Genomic DNA, 26,834 nt, shown 5'->3' with positions numbered 1-26,834 from the left:
TGTAAAAGAGTCAACATCAGATCTGAGCTATGAAGTGGGCCTAGGGTGTTTCCTTGAAAACTACAAAAGTAAGAGGAGGAATGTTGTGTTCAGAAAGCTCTTATCTGTAGTTCTGTACCTCCGTTGGAAACCGAGATTTCTTCTCTCTATCAAAGTTGCTTACTTAGATCCTCTTAGCAAAAGTAGGATATTTCAGAAAGTTTACTTAAGTCCCTTGCAGTCATCTTCCCACTTGAGAGACAAGCACTGTTCTAATATTTTTCATGATAGATTAGTTTTGCCTATCCTAGAACTTCATATGAATGGAATGATGTGGATAAGAATAGTGTACAGTTTCTTTCACTTAGCATAATATTTATAAGATTCATCTGTTTTGTTGCATCTTGCAGCACTTGTTACCTTTTCATTGCTAAGTAGTATTGCATTTTATTAATATACTTCAATTTGTTTATCCATTTTCCTGTTGATGGACTTCTAGGCTTCCAGTTTTGGAGTATCATGAAGGAGGCTACTATGAACTTTTTTGTATAAAGTTTTTTGTCTATATATTTTTTTATTTTTCTTGGATGTATACCTGGGTGTGAAATTCCTACATCAAAGGCTAGGTTCATGGGCATATATGTTTAACTTCTATGAAACTACTAAAACTTTTCAAAATGATTATTCCATTTTGATTATTGTTGATTATTCGCATCAACAGTTTATGAGAATTCCCCAGTTGCTTCATATCCTGTCCAATGTTTGGTGTTGATAGTCTTTTTAATCTTAGCCATTATTACAGGTATAAAATAGTGTTTCATAGTGGTTTTAATTTTTATCATCCTAATCACTAGTGATGTTGAGCATCTTTTCATTTGTTTATTGGCCATTTGTATATCTTCCTTCATGAAGTGTCTGTTCATGTCTTTTGCCCATTTCTTTAAATGTTTGCTTTATATTATTGTAGGAGTTCTTTATGTATTCTGGGTATAAGTCTTTGTCAGACACATCTTTTACAAATATTTTCTCCTAGTGTGTGGCATACATAATTCATTTCTTAATGGTACCTTTTGATGTGTGGAAGCTTTTAGTTTTGATGAAGTATAATGCATTACTTTTTCTTTAAAAACTTTTATAGTTTTAGCTTTTACAGTAAGGTCTATGATCCACTTGAAATTAATTTTTATTTATAGTGTAAAGTGCACATCTCAGGGTTCATTTGTTTTCCATGTGGAGATCCATTTTTTCCATCATCATTTGTTGAAAAGACTTTTCTTTTTCTCGCTGAATTGCTTTGGTACCTTTGTTAAAAATCAAGTGACTGGAAAAGTCTGGGTCTGTTTCTAGGCTCTTTATTTTTGTTCCATTGGTCTATGTGGAATATTGTATATTAATACACTTTGAAAAACTATATAGATTACTTATTAGATTGGTAAAAATAGGAAAAACCTTTCCCGTTCATGTTTTGATAGCACTGGAGAGCTTTCGTATGATCATCCTGTAGCCAGTGATATTTGGAGGCTTTTCAGCATGGTACTCTATATATTCCTATGCTACTTTTTTTGTGACATGCGAGATTGATGTTCACTTTTATTCTCTTCTGTTGTAAAGATGAGAAAGCACTTGTGTAGTACAGAGTTCTGAGGCTAGTAAGTAAGAAACTTCAGGTACCTTTCTTTAAGTAGCATAGTTGTCTATACATATATTATAAATATCTAGACAGAACTTCATTGCACTGTCCAACCAAGAGAGATGCCTTGGGTCCTTGTATTGATAGTTTGAAGGGGAAGAGGAAGAGAAGACAGAGCCACATAGAAATTGTGATTTCCTTATAAAGCGAAATTAGTCTATAGCTGTGTAAGTTACCTATATTTTGGACCTCAATCATTATTCTGAATTACAGTAAACTAAAAGTAAGCAGTAGTTGCAATTCATCTGCACAGGGGAGAAGGGTAAGAAATTAGAAGCTGGAGAGATTGGATCTCAAATACAAATCTGTGTTGTTGGGATACTAACTAAATATTATTTATAAGTTAAAATGTTTATGTTTACTCTAGGTGAAGGACTGTTATCGTGTGTTTATGGAATTTTCTGCAATAGATTTGTGAAACTGCTAGAAATTAGAAAGTGTAGGTCTCTTTGTTCCTGGTATGTCCTGCACTCCTGGCTCCTTTCCACTAAATGCCAGTAGTCATCTTAATCTTTTTGATAACTAAAAAACATTCCCTCCAATTTCAACACTATCTCCAGAATTTACCACCCTTGTTGAGAATTACTGGTCTTAGATTTGGAAAGGTGAGGAAACTAAGTACTAGAGTAAGAAATGATGCAACGTATTTGTAATCATACACTGCCTAAATCTAATTAAAATTTATAATTTGAGAATTTTAAAATTAAAATGGCTGATTGTATATTCTTATTTTTCCTAGTAAAATGAATGAAAGTAAACCTGGAGGCTCACAGAATCCCAGTAAGTAACCATATTTAAAATATTTTCAAATTTAATTTAAAATGTTAAGATAATTTACTCTTACTTTTTTATTACAATAAATCTTTTTAGACTGGTACTCAAACAATAGGAATGAATTTCCTGATATTCTTAGTTCATGTTTCTGTATACTAAAATATAATGTTGTGTGTATTCATTTCAACAAAAATCTGCTAGAAAAGGATAATTTGCCAAATATTATTTGTATTCTCTATGTGTATTTATCAAGTATGGTTTGTATCTGAATAAAACAGTATTACTTATTTAATAAATATGATTTTTTTACCTTTTTGTGTGATTTTTCTTCTTACAAAAGATAAAATGCAGATGAGAACAATTTAAACAACATATGAAAGTTTAACATGAAAAGGAAAACTTGCCTATTAGCGCTCACAACAGTCTTCTCAAACAGATGTAGACCTTTGCTTTTAGTTGTTTTCATTTATTAGTTATAAACAGTACATATATATATATATATATATATATATATTTTTTTTTTTTTTGCGTTACGTGGGCCTCTCACTGCTGTGGCCTCTCCCGTTGTGGAGCACAGGCTCCGGACGTGCAGGCTCAGCGGCCGTGGCTCACGGGCCCAGCCGCCCCGCGGCATGTGGGATCCTCCTGGACCGGGGCATGAACCTGTGTCCCCTGCATCGGCAGGCAGACTCCCAACCACTGTGCCACCAGGGAAGCCCTAAACAGTACATATTGATTAGCTACTATGGAAGATGGAAATTTTAAATTGTTACTTTATACTCCTTTGCCACTACTTCTCCCTGATCTACCCTTTATAAAATTTATTTTTTGATTCCCTCTCAAAGTATTACACTTAAAACTCTGAATCTTGACTCTCACTTATAGAGTATCTGATAACTCCATATCTTGTTGGATACGGAAATTTGTGCTCTTAAACCTCCTCTACTTCGCTTTCCTGCTTTTACCTACAGATTTCTATCAACTGTGCTAATAGTTCTGAAACTTAGTATTTCATGGACTACCTTCACATATTTGCCAAATGGAAATACTACCTATTACTGTTATTTACTTAATATTTTTCTTAAGATTGACTCAGTTTTTTACTTACATGAATGTGTTCATTTTATTGTTGTAACATAACCAGTATCATTTGCTGTAGTATAATAGAAGATGGTCTTAATAAATATAATGAAGTCAGAACAATTTTACTGAATTTTAAACATTACAATTAAACAACAGCAAAGTGCAAATAAAAGAAAGGTAACCTACTTATAAAAATGCATGCCTGAAACCTAGTCTGTTCTGTGTCCAAGGGTCTCGGTACTGGGCAAAGGGAGGAGGAGAACAGATGGAAAGCACAGGTCCACAGCATATAGCAGATGCAGCTCCATCCAGCATTCACCTTAAGGACTCCTCTTATGTAATCTCAGCTAATTCCTTGTATTCCTCTTCCTCTTGATAGCTGCATGCACACTTACAGCTGAAAGTATAGGCACTGGGGATGAAGAAGTTAAGGCGGGAGCTGCTGGTGTAAGATGTCCAATAAACAAATGGCAATTTGCTGCAATTAATGTAGTCAGGTACTCTGTATGGGGGAGGAAGGGGAGCTGAAACCTTTTAAAAGATTGAGGGAAGGGCCTTTCAGTTATTGCTTATTAAGCCAGAGTGAGGGAGGACAAATATAGGGGGGATGCTTCACAATACTAAGTATTAGCTCATGCTGTTTCCTTCCAGTCCTGCAATCTATTTTCTGAGTAGCCTATTAACAGATACAGTATATTTTCAACACATAACATTCATTCTTGATTACATGTATTAGTTAAGGTAAATATGATTAGCTGCTGTAATAGGTAAACCCTGAAGTTTTAATGGTTAATACAGTAAACGTTTACAGTTCAACGTGCATTGGTTAGGGGAAATTGGACAGATAAGGAGTTTCTGCTCCATGCAGTCATTTAGATTCACGTTCATTTCATCTTGTATTGGTTTGCCGCCTTGAGATGCTCAGAGTCTTTGCAGCTAGTGATTTTCTTATTGTTTTATTAGTATGGTATTAGAAATTTGCTGAACAGGTAAATATAAGATAGAAAGGATTGGTACTTATAGTACTAACATTCAGTTCTATCTGTGTGCCATACCCTTTTAATTATATTGCTGTATACTCTCTCATTTAATCCTCATTAAGGCATAGTTTGAGGTAGGTGCTATTGTTGTCCTTATTTTTTTTTTTGTGGTACGTGGGCCTGTCACTGTTGTGGCCTCTCCCATTGCGGAGCACAGCCTCCGGACGTGCAGGCTCAGCGGCCATGGCTCACGGGCCTAGCTGCTCTGCAGCACGTGGGATCTTCCCGGACCAGGGCATGAACTCGTGTCCCCTGCATCGGCAGTCAGACTCTCAACCACTGCGCCACCAGGGAAGCCCATATTCTTGTCCTTATTTTTAAGATGAGGAACTGGAACGATAAAGTGTTTATGTGACTTGTTCAAGGTTACACAGCAAGAGTGTGGAGCCGAGTCTTAACTCAGATCTCCCTGACTCTACAATTTGCCTTAAAAAAAATTTTTTTTATTATTGTGGTAAAATACATATAACATATCAATAGAATTCATCATCCTAACTATTTTGAAGGGTACAATTTGATGGCACTTCATACATTCACAGTGTTGTGTAACTGTTACCACTATCTAGTTCCAAAACATTATCATCCCCCCAAAAGAAAACTCTATCCATTAGGCATTCACTTCTGATTTCCCCTGTCCTCAACCTGTGGAGACTACCAGCCTGCTTTTTCTTTGTCTCTGTGGACTTACCTATTTTGGGTAACGTAATCTGTTGTATAAATGGAATCATATAATATGTGACCTTTTGTGCTTGTATTCTTAGATTTAGCATAATGTTTCTAGGCTCATCCGTGTTGTGGCATGTATCGGTATTTCATTGATTTTTATAGCTGAAAGATACTCCATTGTGTGGATATGGTATATTTTGTTTACCCATTCATCCATCCATTGATGGAAATTTGATTTGTTTTCCTTTTTGGCTATTGTGAACTGTGCTACTGTGAACTTTAGTGTACAAGTATTTGAACATCTGTTTTTAATTCTTTGGTATTATATATACTCAGGAATGGAATTGTTATATCACATGGTAACTGTGTTTAACTTTTTGAGGAACTGCTGACTATGATGATATTAAGCATCTTTTAATGTGCTTATTGGCTATTTTATATCTTCTTTGGAGAAATGTTTATTCAGATCCTTTGTCCCGTTTTAAAATTGAGTTGTGTGTTTATTTTTGGGTTGTAATACTTATATATTCTGGACACTAGACCCTTAAAAGGTATATGATTTCCAAGTATATTTAACCATTCTGTAGATTATCTTTTCACTTTGTTGACAGTGTTCTTTGATGCACAAAGATTTTAAACTTTGATGAAGTCCAATTTCTCTATTATTACTTTTGCTTTTGGTGTCATGTGATATCTGAAAAACCATTCCCAAACCAGGGTTTTGAAGATTTACCCCTGCATTTTCTTCTAAGAAAGAGTTTTATAGTTTCGGCTCTTATGTTTAAGTCTTTGATCTATTTTGAATTAATTTTTGTATAAGGTATGAGATAGGGATTTAATTTATTATCTTGCATGTGGCTATCCAATTGTCCCAGCCCCATTTGTTAAAGAGACTATTCTTTCCCCATGGAATGATCTTGGAATACTTGTTCAAAATTAATTGACCATAGATGTATGGTCATTCTGGATTCTCTTCCATTGATCTATATGTCTTGCTGTATGTCATTACCACACTTTTGATTTCTGTAGCTTTGTTATAAGTTTTGAGTCTTCTTTCTTTGTCTAGCTGAAGGTTTGCCAGTTTTGTTGACCTTTTCAAAGAACCAACTTTGTTTATATTTATTCTATTGTTTTCCTGTTCTCTGTGTCATTTATCTCTGTTCTAATCTCTATTATTTCCTTTCTTCTGCTAGTTTTGGGTTTAGTTTGTTCTTTTTCTGGTTCTTTAAGGTTAAAATAAAGTCATTGATTTGGGATCTTTCCTTTTTCATATAGGCTTGCTATATGAGTCTACAAGCCTAAAGATCAGCCAGAGGTGAAAGCTTGGAGTTTCTAGGGTCATTTCTGAGCATGCGTCCAGTCCTGGGCATGTGGTGTCCTTCTAGATTCCCTGGTATATTTGGGAGCTTTTCAAAGCCCTTATTTTCCCATGTATCTTCCTTTTCCAGAGTCTTCTTTCCTAACCTTTTTGGTCTGTGACCTGCTTACCCTGTCTGTTATCCTTTGCTTCAAGCTGCTGCCTCTAGTGTACTTGTCTTAAATGTTTTTAGCAGTCAGACTCCAGCCCTGAGAAATTTCTGAGGCAGGTGAAACAAGGGCAGGCATCTGAGCCAGTCCCTTGGGGAGCCACCATACAGGTCAGAACACACAATCACATTTCTTTGACAAGGTCCATATTACCTCCTCTTAGACAATCCACACTAGGAACATGGGCCTAAGGAACAATACACATTGAACATGGGCCTAAGGCCATTGCCCAGCTGGAGAGTGGGGGATGGTTGGCAGGTAAGTTAAAATGCCACAAATCTCTCATCAAATTTTGGCAGCTTGTTTCTTTATGAAGCATTCTTCTGATTATTTTAAGTTTTTAAATCAGATTTCAGATTTTCTGAAAAGTTGATTCTGATGGTTTTGGCAGCATAACCAAATGCACAACCAGCATTTGGCAGGTTTTATTGCTTTAGAGAGATGGAGTTTCAGAGTTTCCTAATCGGTTGTTTTCAATGAGTTGCCATTTTAACAACACACTGGGATTCATCATTAAAGATTAATGAAAAAAATGTAAAGTCACATTATTGTTTTAGAAGTATGTATTGGAAGTTTTAATTTACTGATAACAGTATAAAGTGATTTGCTCTCTCAAAAAGAATTGAACACATCAATTGAGAGAAGCACCAATTCCATAGGTTTTTTTTTTGTTTTTGTTTAAAATTTTTTTATATCTATTACTTTTTTCACTGTTAGCTTGTGTTTTCTGTCGAAAAAATGATGACTGTCCTATTAAATATGGAGAAAAGAAAACTAATGAGAAATGGAATCTCACTGTACATTACTATTGTTTGGTGAGTATAATTTTTAATTAAATCCTAGCAATCTGATATTCTTCTAAAGAAGAGAATTCGATCCTGATGGCTGGTTTCTGAGAAATGGATAAGTCATTTAACTTTTCTGGATCTCCTTTTGCTTATATGTAAAAATAAGATTTTTCATTTATCAAATTCTAAGATTCTGAAATTACTTGGTACGTAGAAATACCTGTCATCATTACCTGCTTATTTTTGTCTAACTCTTTAGGGCCTCAGTGGAAAAAAGGAGAAAATGGTTAGGTCTCTAAGGGAGTTGTTCATTTTAGTACTTTGTTTTCATTGTTGCTAGTGATAAATCTCAGAAAATACTTGTTTGAAGGCTTAAGAAGTAAAAGAAAAGTATTTTATTTCACAGAGAAACTGGAAAGAAAAGTTCTGACTAAAGGTAATAAATATTTGTGTAAAAGGAAATAGGTTAATTTATGTGTCACTCAGAAGAAAGAAAAAATGATGTCATATTGATAATTAGTCTCTCATTTGTTCCGCATTCCCTCCACCAACTTCTCATCTCACTGAATCTGCCTTAAGATATTAGTGGCACCATCACTGCCTTAGCATGCTAAGGTTGCATGAGCACATGTAGCATTTCTTGGCACTTGTATTAGTTATTATTGCTGCTTAACTCATTATCCTGAAATTTAGCAGCTTAAGCAACATTTATTATTTCAAATGGTTTCTTTTTTTAAATTTTTATTGGAGTATAGTTGATTTACAATGTTGTGTTAGTTTCTGCTATACAGCAAAGTGAATCAGTTATACATATACATATATTCACTCTTTTTTAGATTCTTTTCCCATATAAGTCGTTACAGAGTATTGAGTAGAGTTCTCTGTGCTATGTGGTAGGTTCTTATTATCTATTTTATATATAGTAGTGTGTATGTGTCAATCCCAATCTCCCAATTTATGCCTCCCTCCCCCCTAATTCCCCCTTGGTAACCATAAGTTTGTTTTCTACATCTGTGACTATTTCTGTTCTCAAATGGTTTCTGAAGGACAGGAATCTGGTATTGCGTGAGCTGGGTGGTTCTGGCTCAGGGTCTCTCATGAGGATGCAATTGAGATGTCAGCCATGGTTCAGTCATCTGAAAGCTTGACTGGGCTGGAGTGTCCATCTCCAGTGGCTCACTCACGTGGCTTTTGGCCTCAGTTCCTCCTAACTGTTGGCAGAAGGTCTCAGTTCCTTACTTCCTGGGCTATAGGGCTGCTCACAGCATGACTTCTGCCTTCTCCCAGAGGAAGTGATAAAAGAGAGAGACAGAGGGATAGATATACACCAAGATGGAACCACATGACCTAGTTTTTACAGTCGCATACCACTGTTACTTTTGCTTTATTCTGTTAGAGGTGAGTCGTTAATTCTAGCCCACACTTAAGGGGAAGGAATTAGTTCCCACCACTTTAAGAAAGGAGTATCAACAAATTTGTGGACATATTTTTATACGCGCCACAGCATCCATGTTAAAACTCTTTAGATGCTTCCTTGAGAAATCATCTAACATAAATTCTTGGTGATTGTCTAAAATTTGTAGACTGGTCTAGAAACCTACCTACTTTGTACCAAGATTTAAGGGACCATGAAGTTGACATTCCAAACGTATTTGTAAGTTAGATCCTTATAGTTTGCATCACAAAAGAAAACCTTTTCATTTTTCTAAAGAGTGTATTTTACTTTTTATGTAGTAGAGTTAAGAGAACTATTTTATTAGTGGGTTATTTTTTCATAATTCTTAAGTAACATATCACTTTTGGATTTTTCTTTTAGGATATATTATACTGATTAAAATAAAACTCTGATCACAAATCTGAAGTATGTTGGAGTTATTTAATATGCTTAAGTTGTTCATATGAAAATTTCCCTTATATTCTTTCTTATTTTATTAATGAGTATAGTAATCCTGAAACATACTGACCCTAGGCTCAACACTTAGAAGATTCTATTTCATTGTGAACACAAAAGTATAGTAATGTTATAAATGGTAATGGAATGTTAGAGCTGAAAGAGACTTGGAAACAACCTAGTCTATTGTTTTTATTTTTGTGTTTAATGTCAGAAACATGAAATTACTTGCCTAGGCTTTCAGAGAGTTGGACACAGAGCCTGGTTTGCAAAGTCAGGATTTCTTATTCACAGTCTCATGCTTTTTCTTGATTCATGTTCCTTTAACATATTTAACTTGAAGTTAAAACAGATTTTTCAAAATTCATTTGCATTAACTACAATTCAGTAGGTTCCCTATAAATATGCCTTTTATGATTCAGAATCCAGCGAGATTTAAAGTTAACCTGAAATATCACTGATAATTATCTCCATAGTATTCATTATTATTACATACACGCCTTTAAGTATTTGCCACTTTTTTTTTCCCCTAAAGCTTGATTGTAAGTGTTTTTTGTTGTTTTTCTTCCTTTCTTTTTCTGTTATTTTCTGTAATACTTTTTAGAAACCAGTTTGTTTACATGAACTGTTAATATACAGTGTCTTCCAAATCAAAGAATGTGAGTAGCCTCTTACTTTGACCATGAAAAATAACTATTATAGGTAAGAGATACTTAAAATTTGAGTTGTTTTATGCCCATTTTTTATTAGAATATTATAGGTATATATTTTTTATTCCAAACTAGTTTCTTAGAGTTTATTTTCTAATTGAGAATATATTCATAGTTGATGTCAAGTGGAATTTGGCAGAGGGGTAAAGAAGAAGAAGGAGTTTATGGTTTTCTAGTAGAAGATATCAGGAAAGAAGTGACTAGGGCTTCGAAACTGGTAAGTAAATTATTTTACTCATTACACCTAATACCATAAATATTGTCAATACTAAGGAAGTCTATTCTATCACTTTCTCTACTAGAAATCTGTAAGATATTGTTTTTATGTTCCAATGCTTATTTTTGTCAAATACAGTAAATTTTAGAAGAACATTTTGCTAAACCAACCCTGGATAAGATATGTGATGATACTGATTTCACTTCCTTATCTTCTTCCGACCTACCCATCATTTCATCCACTCTTACCATCAGAATTATGACCATACTTCCACTCAGCTGTTCTTCAGACCTTCAATCCTGAGGCAACCCAACTATTCACTTTTCATTTTTATACCTCATTTGTTGGATTGGAATGAAAGATTGACATGGAAATTACACAACTATACAGACTAATAATTTATGATCTCCACATCTCTTGTGGCTCTTCTGTGACATGGTGTTTTTATGTTCCATGCCTTCTGTTCTCCAAGATAGATATTCTAAACCTTAACTCCTTATTCATTCAGTTATAATTTGTGAATCTTCTGTGTGATAGCTTACTATATTATGTGCAATGAACAGACTGTAGGTCTCCATGTGGCCTGAGTAGCAACAATGAGAGTTAAGAGAATGAGAAGATTGGAAGTACAGGGGTTTCTGTTCAGAGAATGTGATAATGGAATTGATGATTTCCATGGTGGAGCAGTTATGGGTGATGAGAGGATTCTTCATTACCCTGGAGTGGTGATGAAGTACATTGACACATTTTAGTTGAGGAAGTCAAAGAAAGGTTGTCCTATCAGTGCAGAAGTCATTTAGAATGACAGCAAGAATTAAAATACAGAGAAAGGTGCCAAAGTCTGGAGGTGGAGAACTGACCAAGAAATTATTAGATGGCAGAGAGTAGATGTCATTAGGTTCAAAGGACCATATCTTTTTAAGTCTGATAGAGTAGTGGCCTACAGTCTGCCACACAGAACTAAAATAATGTTCTGCTTGTCCTCCTTCCTGCCTCTATCCATATCCCACTCCCACTCCTTGCCAAGTCTGGAAATTAAGGAGGCTGGAAAAATAAGCAGCTTCATTCAAGAGATTCTATAAGGGAAGCATGCAGAGACCTTTATTTTAGTTGAGACAAAGAAGTGGAAGCAATTATTTTTAAAGATGTTGAAGATGCAGAGGAGTTAATGGTAAAATAGAGGTTCTAAGGCACAAGGGAAAACCTTGGGAAAAAGGTTAACAGTGGCATTTATCTAAGGGCCATGTGGGAGTATTAGTATCACTATTTCTCAATCTTCTGGTGATAGTGAACTTGTCATGATACATGACCTATAAAGGTCCCCTTGCAGTTTGGAAATGTTTTCTTAAGACATCTGTAACCTCTCTGAGTATATTGTGAACCTTTGAGAGTATCTTGATACTGAAGAGGTGTCTCTATTTGTGACCTTACAGTAGAATTCCATACGTCAGTTTACAGGGAGAGCCTCAGGTTGGCAAAGTATACAACCTGGTGTTGTTTGACGGGTCAGCAGTATAATCTCTCCATCAGTGGCCATTATAATTGTCATCTCAAGGGTTCCAAGATATTTTAAGTACTGTTCTGTATATTACTAATGATTGATTCATCTAATGGTCTTTCTATTTATATACCACCGTTATATTTAAGTTAGTGGCAGTGGTATTGTATTTGTTTGCTAGGGCTGCTGTAATAGATTACCACAAACTGGGTTGCTTGAAACAGAAATTTATTCTCTCACAATTCTGGAGACTGAAAGTTCCAGATCAAGCTGTTAAAGGGATTGATTCTTTCTGGAAGCTCTGAGGGATAATCTGTTCCATGCTTCTCTTCAAACTTCTGATGCCTGCTTGGCAACCTTTGGCATTCCTTGGCTTGTGGCAGCATAACTCCACTCTCTGCTGCCATCTTCATGTGGCCTCCCCCTGTGTGTGTCTCTTAAATCTCCCTCTCCTTTTACTTATAAGGACACCAGCCTTTTGATTGAGGGACCACTCTAAATCCAAGATGAACTCATCTTGAAATCTTTAGCTTTCAAGATACTTGTAAGCTAAAGATAGCTTTGTAGATACTTGTAAATCAAGTATCTACAAAGACCTTGTTTCCAAATAAGGTCACATTCAAAGGTACCAGGAATTAGGACTTGAACATATCTTTTGAGGGAATCACTGCTTAACCTACTGTGGGTATCTAACACTTTTTCAGTTGGTTAGGATAGAGTGATCCTAGCCAGTATTTACAGACTGGTTTTTAGTATTGTTTCGCTGTCGTCCTTAATAAATATTTCCTAACTATGTGTTTTCTATTGAAATTTGAATGACACTTTCATGTATAACCATTATGTTTACAAACCCTTCAGTTTAAAATATTTTAGCAGATAGGAAGGAAACGAAGCTTCTCAAGTTAGAGGTGTTTCCTTTACCAGAAATTGTTATGGGAGTGAATCTTTAGTCCCTTTAGATTGTTTCTGGGTAGAACAGTTTTTTTCAGGAAATTTCTTTAATATACTATCTTCACAGCTGTTGTATGATGAAAATAATTTTCAGACTCTCCACAAAGAATATTCATTTATACCTCGGTCTTATCTATAGTACTCAAGTTTTGTACATGTTATAACTCCTATTTTTATACTTTCTTTTAGAAGTGCTGTATTTGCAAGAAAACCGGTGCTTCAATTGGATGTGTCGCACCCCGATGTAAACGAAGTTATCATTTCCCATGCGGACTTCAGAGAGAATGTGTTTTCCAGTTCACTGGCAATTTTGCGTGAGTTAATTAACTGTTGAATATGAAAGAAAATGTAAAAGAAAATGGAAAATGGATATGGATCTCCCAATTATATAATTCCTTTGTCAAATTTCTTTTCAAAGCTGCATTGAGGTTATATGTATGCTTTAGATATGTGTGTGTGGGTGTGTGTACATATATATATATATATAATTTCTCTCTCCTTCCTTTATGATCATTTCTATTTGCAAAGTCTGGAGAATTGCAATATCTGTAATGGACTTAATGATTAATATTCACCTCTAGCTTTCAGCTCTAGAATATAATGTGGAACTGTTAATATACTCATATTCAGTGAAAATTTCTATCTTAAATAATTCTAGATTTTATGTCATTCTTTAGATTTAATAGTTTACTTTTCTTTCACAGGGACATATGTGTTTCTCACTGAGTAAAGTGAAGGCATGTAAATTTGATGGAGTCCAAAAAATAAATATTATGCCCTGGGATCCCCCTAAAAATATTTGCTTCTTGACTTTAGCTCTAAACATCAAGATTTTATGAATTTTGGTATTTGGTATCATGAGTGTTCTATTTCTTTTAGTCTTTGTGCTCTTGACCTATTTAATAGATTGTTATCTATGAGAATTGCAGTTTCGAAAATACAAATGGAAACACATTTAGTGGGTTAAGAATAAGTTATTGTTTGCATTTTATTTGTTATATTATTAATATATTATTTTTAAGTTTAAGTTCCTTCCTTTGATTTTGTGCAAGGTTGAGTACAATGGTGTGTATACTCTGTTGCTAACAATATTACATAGGATTCTCAACATAATATTAGTTACTGAAATTCTGTGAAGTAAATCTCACCAGCAAAAGGTTCACATTTTGAAAATTCAGCTCTCCTTAGTTATAGATTATGAGACTGATTTATAGTGCCGTTGTTCCAGTCTGTTGTAGGTTAATTACGAGAGAGGTGGATGAATTTTCTCTTATAAATATGAATTGTAAAGCTAGTCTAGTTGTGCTGTAAAATTTTATTAGATGTTTTAAAATAATATACGTTTTTAGGTCATTTTGTTGGAACCATCGACCTGTTCAGATAATTACATCTAATAATTATAGAGACTCCTTACCATGCACCATTTGCCTGGAATTTATTGAGCCTATTCCAACTTACAGCATATTACGAAGTCCTTGTTGTAAGAATGCTTGGTTCCATAGAGACTGTTTACAGGTAAGATGTTGTGTCAGCTTTTTCTGGTATAAAATTTGTTGCTTGCTGATTTGAATTTTAACTTAGAAAAAATTGATGTGTATTTTAGCTCTTACTACTTGTAACTTTTTAAAACAGCTTTATTGAATCAAATTTTACATATAAACTTCAACCTATTGAAGTGTACAGTTTTTTTTTTTGTTTTTTTTTTTTTTGCGGTATGCGGGCCTCTCACTGTTGTGGCCTCTCCCATTGCGGAGCACAGCCTCCGGACGCGCAGGCTCAGCGGCCATGGCTCACAGGCCCAGGTGCTCCACGGCATGTGGGATCTTCCCGTAATTAATGTTTTAATAAATACTTTAGATAACTACCTTTTAATGTATATTTACACTTTTAAAATTTTGTTGTTTTTACCCAAGGATTTTGTTTGTATTTCACAATGAATAATACACAGATTTTAATTCCCAAGTTCATTTATATATTTAAGCTTAGAAAACCAAGATATGTGAAATAATTAACTGTAAGTTAATTTAATGTTAAGAGGTCTATTTTTTTAGCTGTAGTAAACACTTTATCATAACTTTTTGACAGTAAACTGATTACTGTCTAATGAATTGATATTAATATTAGTTCTTTGAGAGCCACCTTGTATGTCAAACCTGATGGCAAGTTTTCAAGTAAATATCATAAAACACACATTAAACAATTTAGTTTCTTCAATTCAGAAGATAATTTAAAATTTTAAAAAGATCCCAGTTATTAATAATGTCCAATATATAGTATAAATGTGTGAAAGTGCCAATTGATAGACAATTATAGTTGATAGAATGCCAAGTGACCAAGGGTTCACTTAAGTTTATACTGTTTTTTAAAGCTTGGCTTTTATTATTGTTTAGTAAAATGAAATGTTATTATTGATTACAAATTAACTGCAAGAGTTCTTTTTTTTAAGTTAGGAGATGTAAATCCTCTTCTATTTCACCAAATCTTAAAAGTACTAACAGTAGTCAAAGTAGTAAAGCTTGATTACTTTCTTTTTTTTTGGTATGAGCCTTGAACTCTTATTCTTAGTATTGGTTAGTTATTATTAGTTATCAGTTAAAAGTGGCAGGATGGAGCCTATTTTGTTGGGTAAATATTAGAAATCCTGTTCATTCTTACAAAGTTAAGTGTTTGTAAAGGGATCTAGAGAGTGCAGTTCATAAACATCATGAAATGCTATCTTTACCTATTGAGGAAGTTCACATTATGTGAGAATCTTTAAAAGGTAATTTGTCTTAATTCAGGGTTTGTATTTGAATGAATTGAATGTAATTGCTGCCAAATGTATCATCTTGTTAACTTTGTAATAATAGTATGTTATTTTTCAGGACAAACCTCATTATGCATTAATAATGAAACAGAGAGAGGTTCTCAAATTTGACCTAGTATTCATAGGACTTTTTGTGAACTCCGAAAATACCAAGTTTCTAATTCTGTCATTGAAAACTAGAAATAGTACTACTAACAAAAATGTAGGTCTACTTTATGCAGATATAAGGTCATGGCCCCATGGACACCTGTCTGTGATATAAATATTAACAAGCAAGCAATTATTACTTGGTTAGAGCACACCAGGACAGAGCTCATTCTTGAGTCATGTTCCTTAAAGGAACTCCAGTGGCTTTTCCACTCTGATATAAGTCTTAACTGAAATAGTAAATGGAGTCTACCCTGTTTAGGTAGCTATAATAATACCCAAATAAATTTTTTTTTATCTCTGAACTCCATTAATATAAAAGAGTTGAAGGAAGAACAAACCTATGCAGTAGGATGAGAATTGTATGTGGTTAAGCAGATTTCATCTGTGACCAATATAGATACATTGGGATTTTGTGAGGAGACACTGTAGATTAATATCAAAGAAATTGACTTTTCACTCCGTATGCAGAGAATTGTCACTATTCTGGTTCAGTTTGGATTTCTCACATCATTGCTGTGGTCTTGTTGGTATCCTTCATATGTCCTATGCTGTTTTTCTTTTCTCCATGCTAGACACTTCCTTGTATCGTATCCTATACTTAGTAAGATCTTGGTATCTGTGTACAATTATTCAAAGATCCTTTAGGTTCAGCAGAGATTTCATTAACTTGTTGCTTCCCTCTCACATGTTGTGTGAGTGCTACCTGCTAGTTGTTTGAACCTGGATTCCTCTTTGTCCACTTCTTTCTTCACCATCCACAAATCATTCTCCAAGTCTGTCAGGTCTGCTTAATATTTTTGGTGTATCCTTTTTTGTTGCTACCCTCTACCTTAAACCCTTTGTGATTTCACTTCAGACATTTTTTTTTTTTAACTAGACTTTTGTCAGAGGCCACTAACTCCTGCATGCCTTATTCTCTGTCAATTCTTCACACTACTGACTTTGATTTACCTGTCTATTTTAATTACTTAGTTCAGTATGATCAGCATGTAATTTCTAAGTATATTATTATTATTTCCCCAATCACATGTACTCTTTTGCCACTGAGACTTGATATATGCTATTCCCTCTCCTTGTATTGTCTTTTGTCCTATTTTCCTGGCAAACCCCTACATCTTTCAAACTTAACTTTGACCGTACCATCCCTGTGACATTTTTGTCAGGCTCTTACATAAACTTCAGTACTTCTTCCTTTCTCTTCTGTATATACTTTTTATTTATTTGTTTAGTTATTTTTAAATAAATTTATTTATTTATTTTTGGCTGTGTTGGGTCTTCGTTGCTGCGCGCCGGCTTTCTCTGGTTGCAGTGAGCAGGGGCTACTCTTCGTTGCAGTGCGTGGGCTTCTCATTGCGGTGGCTTCTCTTGATGCAGAGCACGGGCTCTAGGCACGCAGGCTTCAGTAGTTGTGGCACACGGGCTCAGGAGTTGTGACTCATGGGCTCTAGAGCGCAGGCTCGAGTAGTTGTGGCCCACGGGCTTAGTTGTTCTGCGGCATGCGTAATCTTCCCGGACCAGGTCTCGAACCCGTGTCCCCTGCATTGGCAGGTGGATTCTTAACCACTGCAGCACCAGGGAAGCCCTCTCTTCCATAGATACTTTTTAAAAAATACTTTTAGGACTTCCCTGGTGGCGCAGTGGTTAAGAATCCACCTGCCAATGCAGGGGACACGGGTTCGAGACCTGGTCCGGGAAGATTCCGCATGCCGCAGAACAACTAAGCCCGTGGGCCACAACTACTCGAGCCTGCACGCCTAGAGCCCATGCTCCGCAACAAGAGAAGCCACCACAATGAGAAGCCCGTGCACCGCAACAAAGAGTAGCCCCCACTCGCTGCAACTAGAGAAAGCCCACATGAAGCAGCAAAGACCCAATGCAGCCATAAATAAATAAATAAATGTATAAAAAATAATAATACTTTTATAGTATATGCCTACTCACAAGAATTCCTTGAAATAGGATCTAAGTCATTTTATGTTTCTATTTTTGGTACTAGCATAGTGTTTGGTGCCTATATAGTAGGGATTAAATATTTATTAAATGAGTGTGTGCTACTAGCTTTTTAAAGTGGTGATTGGCTACTCTTTCTCTCTCTTTCTCCTGCTTCTGTATTTTTATTTGCTGAAGCAGTGAGAATAGGTTTTATGCTTCTCCCCCTTAGGAAGAAAACTTACAGAGATTGAGTTAAAAACAGAACCAATGATGCTTTATATGTAACATTTATTTAAACATCCTTCCTAGATGAAGTAACTGATGATGTTTACTGTTTTATTCACAGAGAGTGATGGACAACACAATATTTGGGAACAGAAATGACATTAGATACAAAGGGTTGAGAAACACATATGGGTGATAGATGTAAAGAAAAGTCAATTCATTAGCTTAATTTTTTTTTCCCATTGGGAGAAATATCCCCAAATTTTAGCAGTGGGGTAACTTAGTTTGTCAAAGTTTATGAACCACAAACATAAAAAATAAGTTTCCATAATATATATGTGAAAAGTAGCACACATGTTCTATTAGCTATATAATTCATAACCTGATAACCTGTTAAATTATTAATCATATATTTTCTATTTTCCACTATAGGTTCAAGCAATAAATGCAGGAGTGTTTTTCTTTAGGTGCACAATATGCAATAATAGTGATATATTTCAGAAAGAGATGTTGAGAATGGGAATTCATATTCCTGAAAAGTGAGTAGCATTTAGCCTTTTGATGAAAAGAGGTTTTAAATATAGGATTTAATAACAATGGAAATAATCATTGATGTCTGATTAATTACTCATGGACAAGCAGCCATTTCAAATAGGGAAATATAAAACCGTCCCTGCCACCTTTCCTCCTCCTCCCCAGATTGCTAGTTCTTGAGAACCAGGTACTGTGACTTAAATGTCTCATTAGTTGTTTATAGTCTCTTAATAATTGTACACCTCACTTGTGTACAATATTGATTGATTGATTGATACACAAGTATAATAGGCTTCAAAATGGTATATATAAATTATTTGAGAGAATCAAGATGTGGTTTAAAATGTATAAGAAGAATTTTCTTAATACTTAAAGGTGAGGCATCCAGAAATATGGTACTAAACTTGAAATTCAAAAAATTAGGAGTGAAATATTAGGAAAAATGTAAGTTTCAGAAAATTTCTACTTAATTTTTCATTTAGCATTTGAAATTCACTGTGAGACTAATTAACTGTAGGATAAAATGACACAAAGGGATTTATATGTTGAAGTGAATGATTAATTGTAAAAAGAACAAATTTCATCCTTGTTCCTAAGTTTGTGAAGAGTTTTTATTTTTACATTCATTATCAGTCTTTTTGTGTAACATTTTAAGCCAAAGTATATTTTATATCTTGCTTCATTTACAGAGATGCATCTTGGGAATTAGAGGAAAATGCTTACCAAGAGCTTCTGCAGCACTATGAGCATTGTGATGTCCGAAGATGTCGTTGCAAAGAAGGGCGAGACTATAATGTGCCTGACAGGTATATGGGGAAGTTCGGTTGTGCTTAGTGTCCTTTTTTTTTTTTAACATCTTTATTGGAGTATAATTGCTTTACAATGGTGTGTTAGTTTCTGCTTTATAACAAAGTGAATCAGTTATACATATACATATGTTCCCATATCTCTTCCCTCTTGCGTCTCCCTCCCTCCCACCCTCCCTATCCAACCGCTCTAGGTGGTCAGAAACCACCGAGCTGATGATCTCTCTGTGCTATGCAGCTTCTTCCCACTAGCTGTCTGCTTTATGTTTGGTAGTGTGTATATGTCCATGCCACTCTCTCACTTTGTCACAGCTTACCCTTCCACCTCCCCATTTCCTCAAGTCCATTCTCTAGTAGGTCTGTGTCTTTATTCCCGTCTTACCCCTAGGTTCTTCATGACATTTTTTTCTTCTTAGATTCCATATATATGTGTTAGCATACGGTATTTGTCTTTCTCTTTCTGACTTACTTCACTCTGTATGACAGACTCTAGGTCTATCAACCTCATTACAAATAGCTCAGTTTCGTTTCTTTTTATGGCTGAGTAATATTCCATTGTATATATGTGCCACATCTTCTTTATCCATTCATCCAATGATGGACATTTAGGTTGTTTCCATCTCCGGGCTATTGTGAATAGAGCTGCAATGAACATTTTGGTACATGTCTCTTTTTGAATTGTGGTTTTCTCAGGGTATATGCCTAGTAGTGGGATTGCTGGGTCATATGGTAGTTCTATTTTTAGTTTTTTAAGGAAGCTCCATACTGTTCTCCATAGTGGCTGTACCAATTCACATTCCCACCAGCAGTGCAAGAGTGTTCCCTTTTCTCCACACCCTCTCCAGCATTTATTGTTTCTAGATTTTTTGATGATGGCCATTCTGACTGGTGTGAGATGATATCTCATGGTAGTTTTGATTTGCATTTCTCTAATGATTAATGATGTTGAGCATTCTCTCATGTGTTTGTTGGCAGTCTGTATATCTTCTTTGGAGAAATGCCTATTTAAGTCTTCTGCCCATTTTTGGATTGGGTTGTTTGTTTTTTTGCTATTGAGCTGAATGAGCTGCTTGTAAATTTTGGAGATTAATCCTTTGTCAGTTGCTTCATTTGCAAATATTTTCTCCCATTCTGAGGGTTGTCTTTTGGTCTTGTTTATGGTTTCCTTTGCTGTGCAAAAGCTTTGAAGTTTCATTAGGTCCCATTTGTTTATCTTTGTTTTTATTTCCATTTCTCTAGGAGGTGGGTCCAAAAGGATCTTGCTGTGATTTATGTCATAGAGTGTTCTGCCTATGTTTTCCTCTAAGAGTTTGATGGTGCCTGGCCTTACATTTAGGTCTTTAATCCATTTTGAGCTTATTTTTGTGTATGGTGTTAGGGAATGATCTAATCTCATACTTTTACATGTCTCTGTCCAGTTTTCCCAGCACCACTTATTGAAGAGGCTGTCCTTTCTCCACGGTACATTCCTGCCTCCTTTATCAAAGATAAGTTGACCATATGTGCGTGGGTTTATCTCTGGGCTTTCTATCCTGTTCCATTGATCTATCTTTCTGTTTTTGTGCCAGTACCACACTGTCTTGATTACTGTAGCTTTGTAGTATAGTCTGAAGTCAGGGAGCCTGATTCCTCCAGCTCCGTTTTTCGTTCTCAAGATTGCTTTGGCTATTCGGGGTCTTTTGTTTTTCCAAACAAATTTTGAAATTTTTTGTTCTAGTTCTGTGAAAAATGCCAGTGGTAGTTTGATAGGGATTGCATTGAATCTGTAGATTGCTTTGGGTAGTAGAGTCATTTTCACAAAATTGATTCTTCCAATCCAGGAACATGGTATATCTCTCCATCTATTTGTATCATCTTTAATTTCTTTCATCAGTGTCTTATAATTTTCTGCATACAGGTCTTTTGTCTCCTTAGGTAGGTTTATTCCTAGATATTTTATTCTTTTTGTTGCAGTGGTAAATGGGAGTGTTTTCTTGATTTCCCTTTCAGATTTTTCATCATTAGTGTACAGGAATGCCAGAGATTTCTGTGCATTAATTTTGTATCCTGCTACTTTACCGAATTCATTGATTAGCTCTAGTAGTTTTCTGGTAGCATCTTTAGGATTCTCTATGTATAGTATCATGTCATCTGCAAACAGTGACAGCTTTACTTCTTCTTTTCCGATTTGGATTCCTTTTATTTCCTTTTGTTCTCTGATTGCTCTGGCTAAAACTTCCAAAACTATGTTGAATAATACTGGTGATAGTGGGCAACCTTGTCTTGTTCCTGATCTTAGTGGAAGTGGTTTCAGTTTTTCACCATTGAGGACAATGTTGGCTGTGGGTTTGTCATATATGGCCTTTATTATGTTGAGGAAAGTTCCCTCTATGCCTACTTTCTGCAGGGTTTTTTTTTTTATCATAAATGGGTGTTGAATTTTGTCAAAAGCTTTCTCTGCATCTATTGAGATGACCATATGGTTTTTCTCCTTCAATTTGTTAATATGGTGTATCATATTGATTGATGTGTGTATATTGAAGAATGCTTGCATTCTTGGAATAAACCCCACTTGATCATGGTGTATGATCCTTTTAATGTGCTGTTGGATTCTGTTTGCTAGTATTTTGTTGAGGATTTTTGCATCTATGTTCATCAGTGATATTGGCCTGTAGTTTTCTTTCTTTGGGACATCTTTGTCTGGTTTCCGTATCAGGCTGATGGTGGCCTCGTAGAATGAGTTTGGGAGTGTTCCTCCCTCTGCTATATTTTGGAAGAGTTTGAGAAGGATAGGTGTTAGCTCGTCTCTAAATGTTTGATAGAATTCACATGTGAAGCCGTCTGGTCCTGGGCTTTTGTTTGTTGGAAGATTTTTAATCACAGTTTCAATTTCAGTGCTTGTAATTGGTCTGTTCATATTTCTTCCTGAGTCAGTCTTGGCAGGTTGTGCATTTCTAAGAATTTGTCCATTTTTCCAGGTTGTCCGTTTTATTAGCATAGATTTGCTTGTAGTAATCTCTCATGATCTTTTGTATTTCTACTAGTGTCCTTTTTTAAACCTTCATCTTGAGAAAGTAGGTGTTCTAGTTAGTGAAATGTACTTTTGCTCTTAGGATGTTTGAAATTGTAACTTGAGATGAGGTATATTTACATCTGTTTACAGAGAAATTATTGCAGTAGGCATAATTGTAACTTTTGTGGTGTGTTTTCATGAGGCTCTGTTTTCTAGAGCTCTACTGTGGTAGCCAGTAACCACAGGTGGCTATTGAGCACTTGAAATGTGGCTATTCCAAATTGAGAGGTGTCGTAAGTGTAAAATACACACCGAAGACTTATATGTGTCTTAGTTTACTAGGACTGCCATAACAAAATACCACAAACCGGGTGGTTTAAACAACAGAAATTTTTCATCTCAGAATCCTAGACGCTAGATGTCCAAGATAAAGGCATTGGCAGGTTTGATTTCTTTTGAAGCCTCTTTCCTTGGCTTGCACATGGCTCCCTTCTAGCTGTGTCCTTCTGTCTGTGCCTTAATTTTTTTTTCTTATTAGGATACCAGTCATATTGGATTAGGACCCACGCATATGGCCTCATTTTATCTTAATTATCGCTTTAAAGGCCCTTTCTCCAACTACAGTCACATTGTGAGGTACTGGGTGTTAGGTGTTCAACATATGAATTCTGGGCGTGACAGAATTCAGCCCATAACAGTAAGAAAAAAAGACCTTAAAATATCTTGTTAATAATTTTTTAAATTGATTACCTGCCAAACAAAATGACTATATTTTGGAAATACTCAAATTTATTTCACCTGTTTCTTTTACCTTTTAAAATCTGGTTACTAGGAAAGTTTAAATTACATATATGATTTACATTATATTTCTATTGGATGACACTGTTCTAGAAGTTAAGAAACTAGATTAATCTATCAGTGTTTGTTTTGAATCACTATAAAAAGGATTCGACATTTGAAATTTATTTGACATTTGAAATTTATTGATTACACTTTTGTAGTATCCGTAGACATTGGCTATAATGTTAACAATCGTTTTTTGCCTTGTCTGTACACTATACTGTGTGGGGTATTAGAAATCAAGAGTATCTTTATTTTTTAAGATGCAGGATAAAAGGTAACAAATCTAATTTTGTTGAAATTTTTATAGGAAATTTTGATAAATTTTTATCCCTGTTATATAGTCTTAATTAATATGACAAACTGCAACTTAAAGTGCAGAGCAGAATATTGGGAGCCTTATCTCTTATGGAAAGTGATTTGGCTAGGTGAGCTACTACTTATTTTGGAAGACTCAGCTGAAGTCTTGCAGGCTTTGGAAAGTTTCCCCTAAGAAGTTCTTAGTATTCCCGATTCCGTGTTCTGGGCTGGATTTTCCCTTCATTGTGCTTGTTACAATAGAGTTGACATTATTTAAATTTGTCTTTGCCGTTAGACTAAAGATTCATTAAGGGTGGAGTTCTCATTGAAGATGTCAAGTAATGTGTATTCTTGCCTAAGTTACTTGATCTGGTGACCCTGATTATTCATCTGTAAACACTAATAATACCCTGCTCAAGGGTTGTGCTGAGATAGAGATGAGATTAATATATATAAACGTGCTTTGTAGACAATAAAGCACTTCAGAGTTCCAAGAAGCAATATATTCATTAATGATGATATTTTCTAAATTCATTTTAGGCTATTTTGATTAACTAATATACATATTTCTTGTATACCTCTGGTCACCTAATCATTTGCTACCAAATTCCCTTTTCTTTCTGGCAGCTACTTTGCCTTTTCTCCTAGGACACAGAGTCCTGCTATCTGAATGCTTTCTTTGCAGTCTCACTCCTTCTCATCCTAGTGATAGGAAGGTAATTTGCTGAAAGGCAGCATGGTGGAGTGGTTAGGAGCATGGGTCTGAAGCCAGGTAAACTGGATTGGAAGCCTCACTCTGAGACTTACTAACAGTGTGAACTTGTTTGGGCAAGCAATTTACCCCTCTATGCTTTGGTTTCCCCTTCTTCAAAACGGAGGTAACTGGTTTTCCCAACCTTCTGGAATTTTTCCAACCTTCTGAAACTTTACATGTAAAGGGTGAGAACTGGGCCTGGTATATAAGCACTCGTTAGCTGTCATCTTTCTTTCTCTTCATCATCAGTTGGCAGAACTATCTGGGGAAGAGAGGGGGACACAGAGAGGACATACCCCTACACACCCATGTCCACACAGAGGGAGATTCGCCCACACCTACCAGAGGTGAAGTTACGCAGCTAAGTCTCTTATCACCCACATATCCACACACTCAGGGAGTATATCCATTTCTGTACAGACGGATGTATTCATAACCAAACAAAGAGGAGGCTGCACGCTATAACCCACACCCATACAGAAAATGTGAATGCTGACTGGCACATGTCACACAACACAGTGGGGAAACATTGGGAGTGGGGGATTGAGGGGAAAAGATGAGAGAGAATATGAATGCGGGTCAGGTAGTAAGTCTGGATCCTGTTGAGCTGCACAGTACTTGGGGTGTCTGAGCAAGCTTATTATAGGAAATAATTCCTCACCTTGAATGGGAAAGATAGTATTTTAGGTAAGATAATGTATTTACTGAATGCTTCTTCCATATCAGACATACTTTGGGTATAGGTATATGTGCATGTACATGCTGATATTTAGTTTAGTATTTTAAGATAGAGAATATTTAAAGAAGGAAGTTACAAACATAAGTGAAATGGGGGGAAAAAACTAGGAAAAAGTAATGCAGTATCAAAGCAGTTAATTTATTTTCCTTCCTTGGGTAAAAGGGTTGGTTGTGTGTGTGAGGTGGACAGTGAGGTGTGCAATGGTGCTGATGGTCGGAATTAGACTAAATTAATACCACATGGAAATAATCTTCTCTTTATGTCCTCAGCAAATGGGAAATAAAGCGCTGTCAGTGTTGTGGTTCTCGCGGAACACATCTAGCCTGTTCCTCACTACAGTCATGGGAGCAAAATTGGGAATGTTTGGAATGTAGAGGTATTCTTTGCAATTCAGGTAATATTTTGTGATCTTGAATAAAGACATTTTTATTTAAATGCATATTATTAAAAAGTTTCTACCTATATTCCTATTATACTAACATTGGGTTTTAAATCTGTAGGCGATTTCCAAAAAGCCAAAAAACACACATTACCCAACACTAATGTGGGAATAACTGATTGTTTGTTGGAGGAATCTTCACCTAAATTACCCAGACAGTCTCCTGGAGCCCAGCGTGAAGACCTGCTGAGGTGTGTATTTTGAATTGGAGAAAAATATAAAACTCTGTTTTGAGAAAATTATAGTGGGAAGTAGCTATATACATTTAGAGTATTAGCTGTTCTCAGAGTAGTTTGGAAGGGTATTTTTCAAACTGCAGTCCCTAATTTGATGTAGAAAGATGATCCTTGGACATTGCCTCTAACAGGATTATTTTGAGTACATTAATTCCAATTACAGATGGAGAAACTGAGGCAGGGAACAATTGAGTTAGTCCAGATAATTGTCTGGAGGTCTTGTTAGGACACTGGTTGCCTGGCCTCATGCTCAGAGGTTCTGATTCTGTTTATCTGCTGCGGGGCTTAAGAAGCTGCATTTCTAACAAGTTTGCAGGCGCGGCAGCTGCTGCTGTTGCTGGTCTGGGGCCACACTTTGACAATTAATAGTGTAAACTGAAAAGTACTATTTAAAGGAGTGTGAATTCTGCTTAAAATATGTAATCTCTTAAAAATATAGTTCTCTCATACAGTGAGCAGAGATTACATTTGCTCTATCTTTAAAGGATCTAGTGAACATGAAATAAGATGCAGTTAAAAGCAGAAACTAACACACCATTGTAAAGCAATTATACTCCAATAAAGATGTTAGAAAAAAAAAAAAAAAATGCAGTTAAGCAAGTATGTCCAGGGAGGTAAGAGTTTGAGCTTTTGACTCTTATACCTAAATCCAGTGAATTGTATAACATTTGGTGATTTTAATTTGGTAGAAGATTGAGTAGAGGGAATCAAGAATTTAGAACTAAGGTTATCAAATAACTTTTTGGTTCCACTGGCGGCCATTGTTTGCTTTTGGGTGGGAGTTGGGGAAGAACTTTCTATTCTTTTTTTATTTGGCTGTGTAACTGCTATGACACGTAAAGTACTTTAGAGTACTTACCTCTATGTTTAAATTCATGTTTTATAGGCAAGGCAGCAAATTTAGAAGAGATATTTCGACTCTAATAATAGAGCTAGGATTCCAAATTAAAAAAAAAACTAAAAGATTATTTATCAACAAAGCCAATTTCTGGAATAGTGCTTTAGATGGATTCAGAAATCAAAACTTTAATCCTTCATATACAATTGAAATAGCATATATTAATGAAAATGACCATTTTGGAAAAGAGCAGCCTGGATCAAAGCAAGAATTCCTAAGTCTCTTAATGCAGCAACTTGAGAACTCACCATTGTTTGAAGGGTCCTTGTCAAAGAACTTGTCTCTCAATTCTCAAGGTAACTATTTTCATTATTATTGTACATACTGAATATACCATGTGTTAAGAAAGAGATAGCAGGTTAGAATTGA

The 26,834-nt window shown here is 35.4% G+C and overlaps 1 protein-coding gene across 3 annotated transcripts in view; it reads left to right on the top strand.

Moving 5' to 3' along the window:
• Window positions 1-26,834, top strand: part of G2E3 (G2/M-phase specific E3 ubiquitin protein ligase) — a 67,302-nt gene that overhangs the window by 16,075 nt on the left and 24,393 nt on the right. For 2 of the 3 annotated variants that reach the window (XM_060096358.1, XM_060096360.1), the window contains exons 2-11: window positions 2,409-2,449; window positions 7,477-7,574; window positions 10,264-10,365; window positions 13,004-13,128; window positions 14,164-14,329; window positions 18,360-18,466; window positions 19,151-19,267; window positions 25,162-25,286; window positions 25,393-25,522; window positions 26,454-26,761. In XM_060096358.1, the coding sequence (XP_059952341.1) occupies window positions 2,409-2,449; window positions 7,477-7,574; window positions 10,264-10,365; window positions 13,004-13,128; window positions 14,164-14,329; window positions 18,360-18,466; window positions 19,151-19,267; window positions 25,162-25,286; window positions 25,393-25,522; window positions 26,454-26,761 (1,319 nt within the window). The remainder of the gene's footprint in view (window positions 1-2,408; window positions 2,450-7,476; window positions 7,575-10,263; window positions 10,366-13,003; window positions 13,129-14,163; window positions 14,330-18,359; window positions 18,467-19,150; window positions 19,268-25,161; window positions 25,287-25,392; window positions 25,523-26,453; window positions 26,762-26,834) is intronic. The other variant, XM_060096359.1, reaches the window with a different exon arrangement.

The sequence above is a fragment of the Mesoplodon densirostris genome, chromosome 4 (genome assembly GCF_025265405.1).
Source record: "Mesoplodon densirostris isolate mMesDen1 chromosome 4, mMesDen1 primary haplotype, whole genome shotgun sequence".
Lineage (NCBI taxonomy): Eukaryota > Metazoa > Chordata > Mammalia > Artiodactyla > Ziphiidae > Mesoplodon > Mesoplodon densirostris.
The sequence above is the reverse complement of the archived record's forward strand: the minus strand, read 5'-3'. Positions and strand labels throughout refer to the sequence as shown.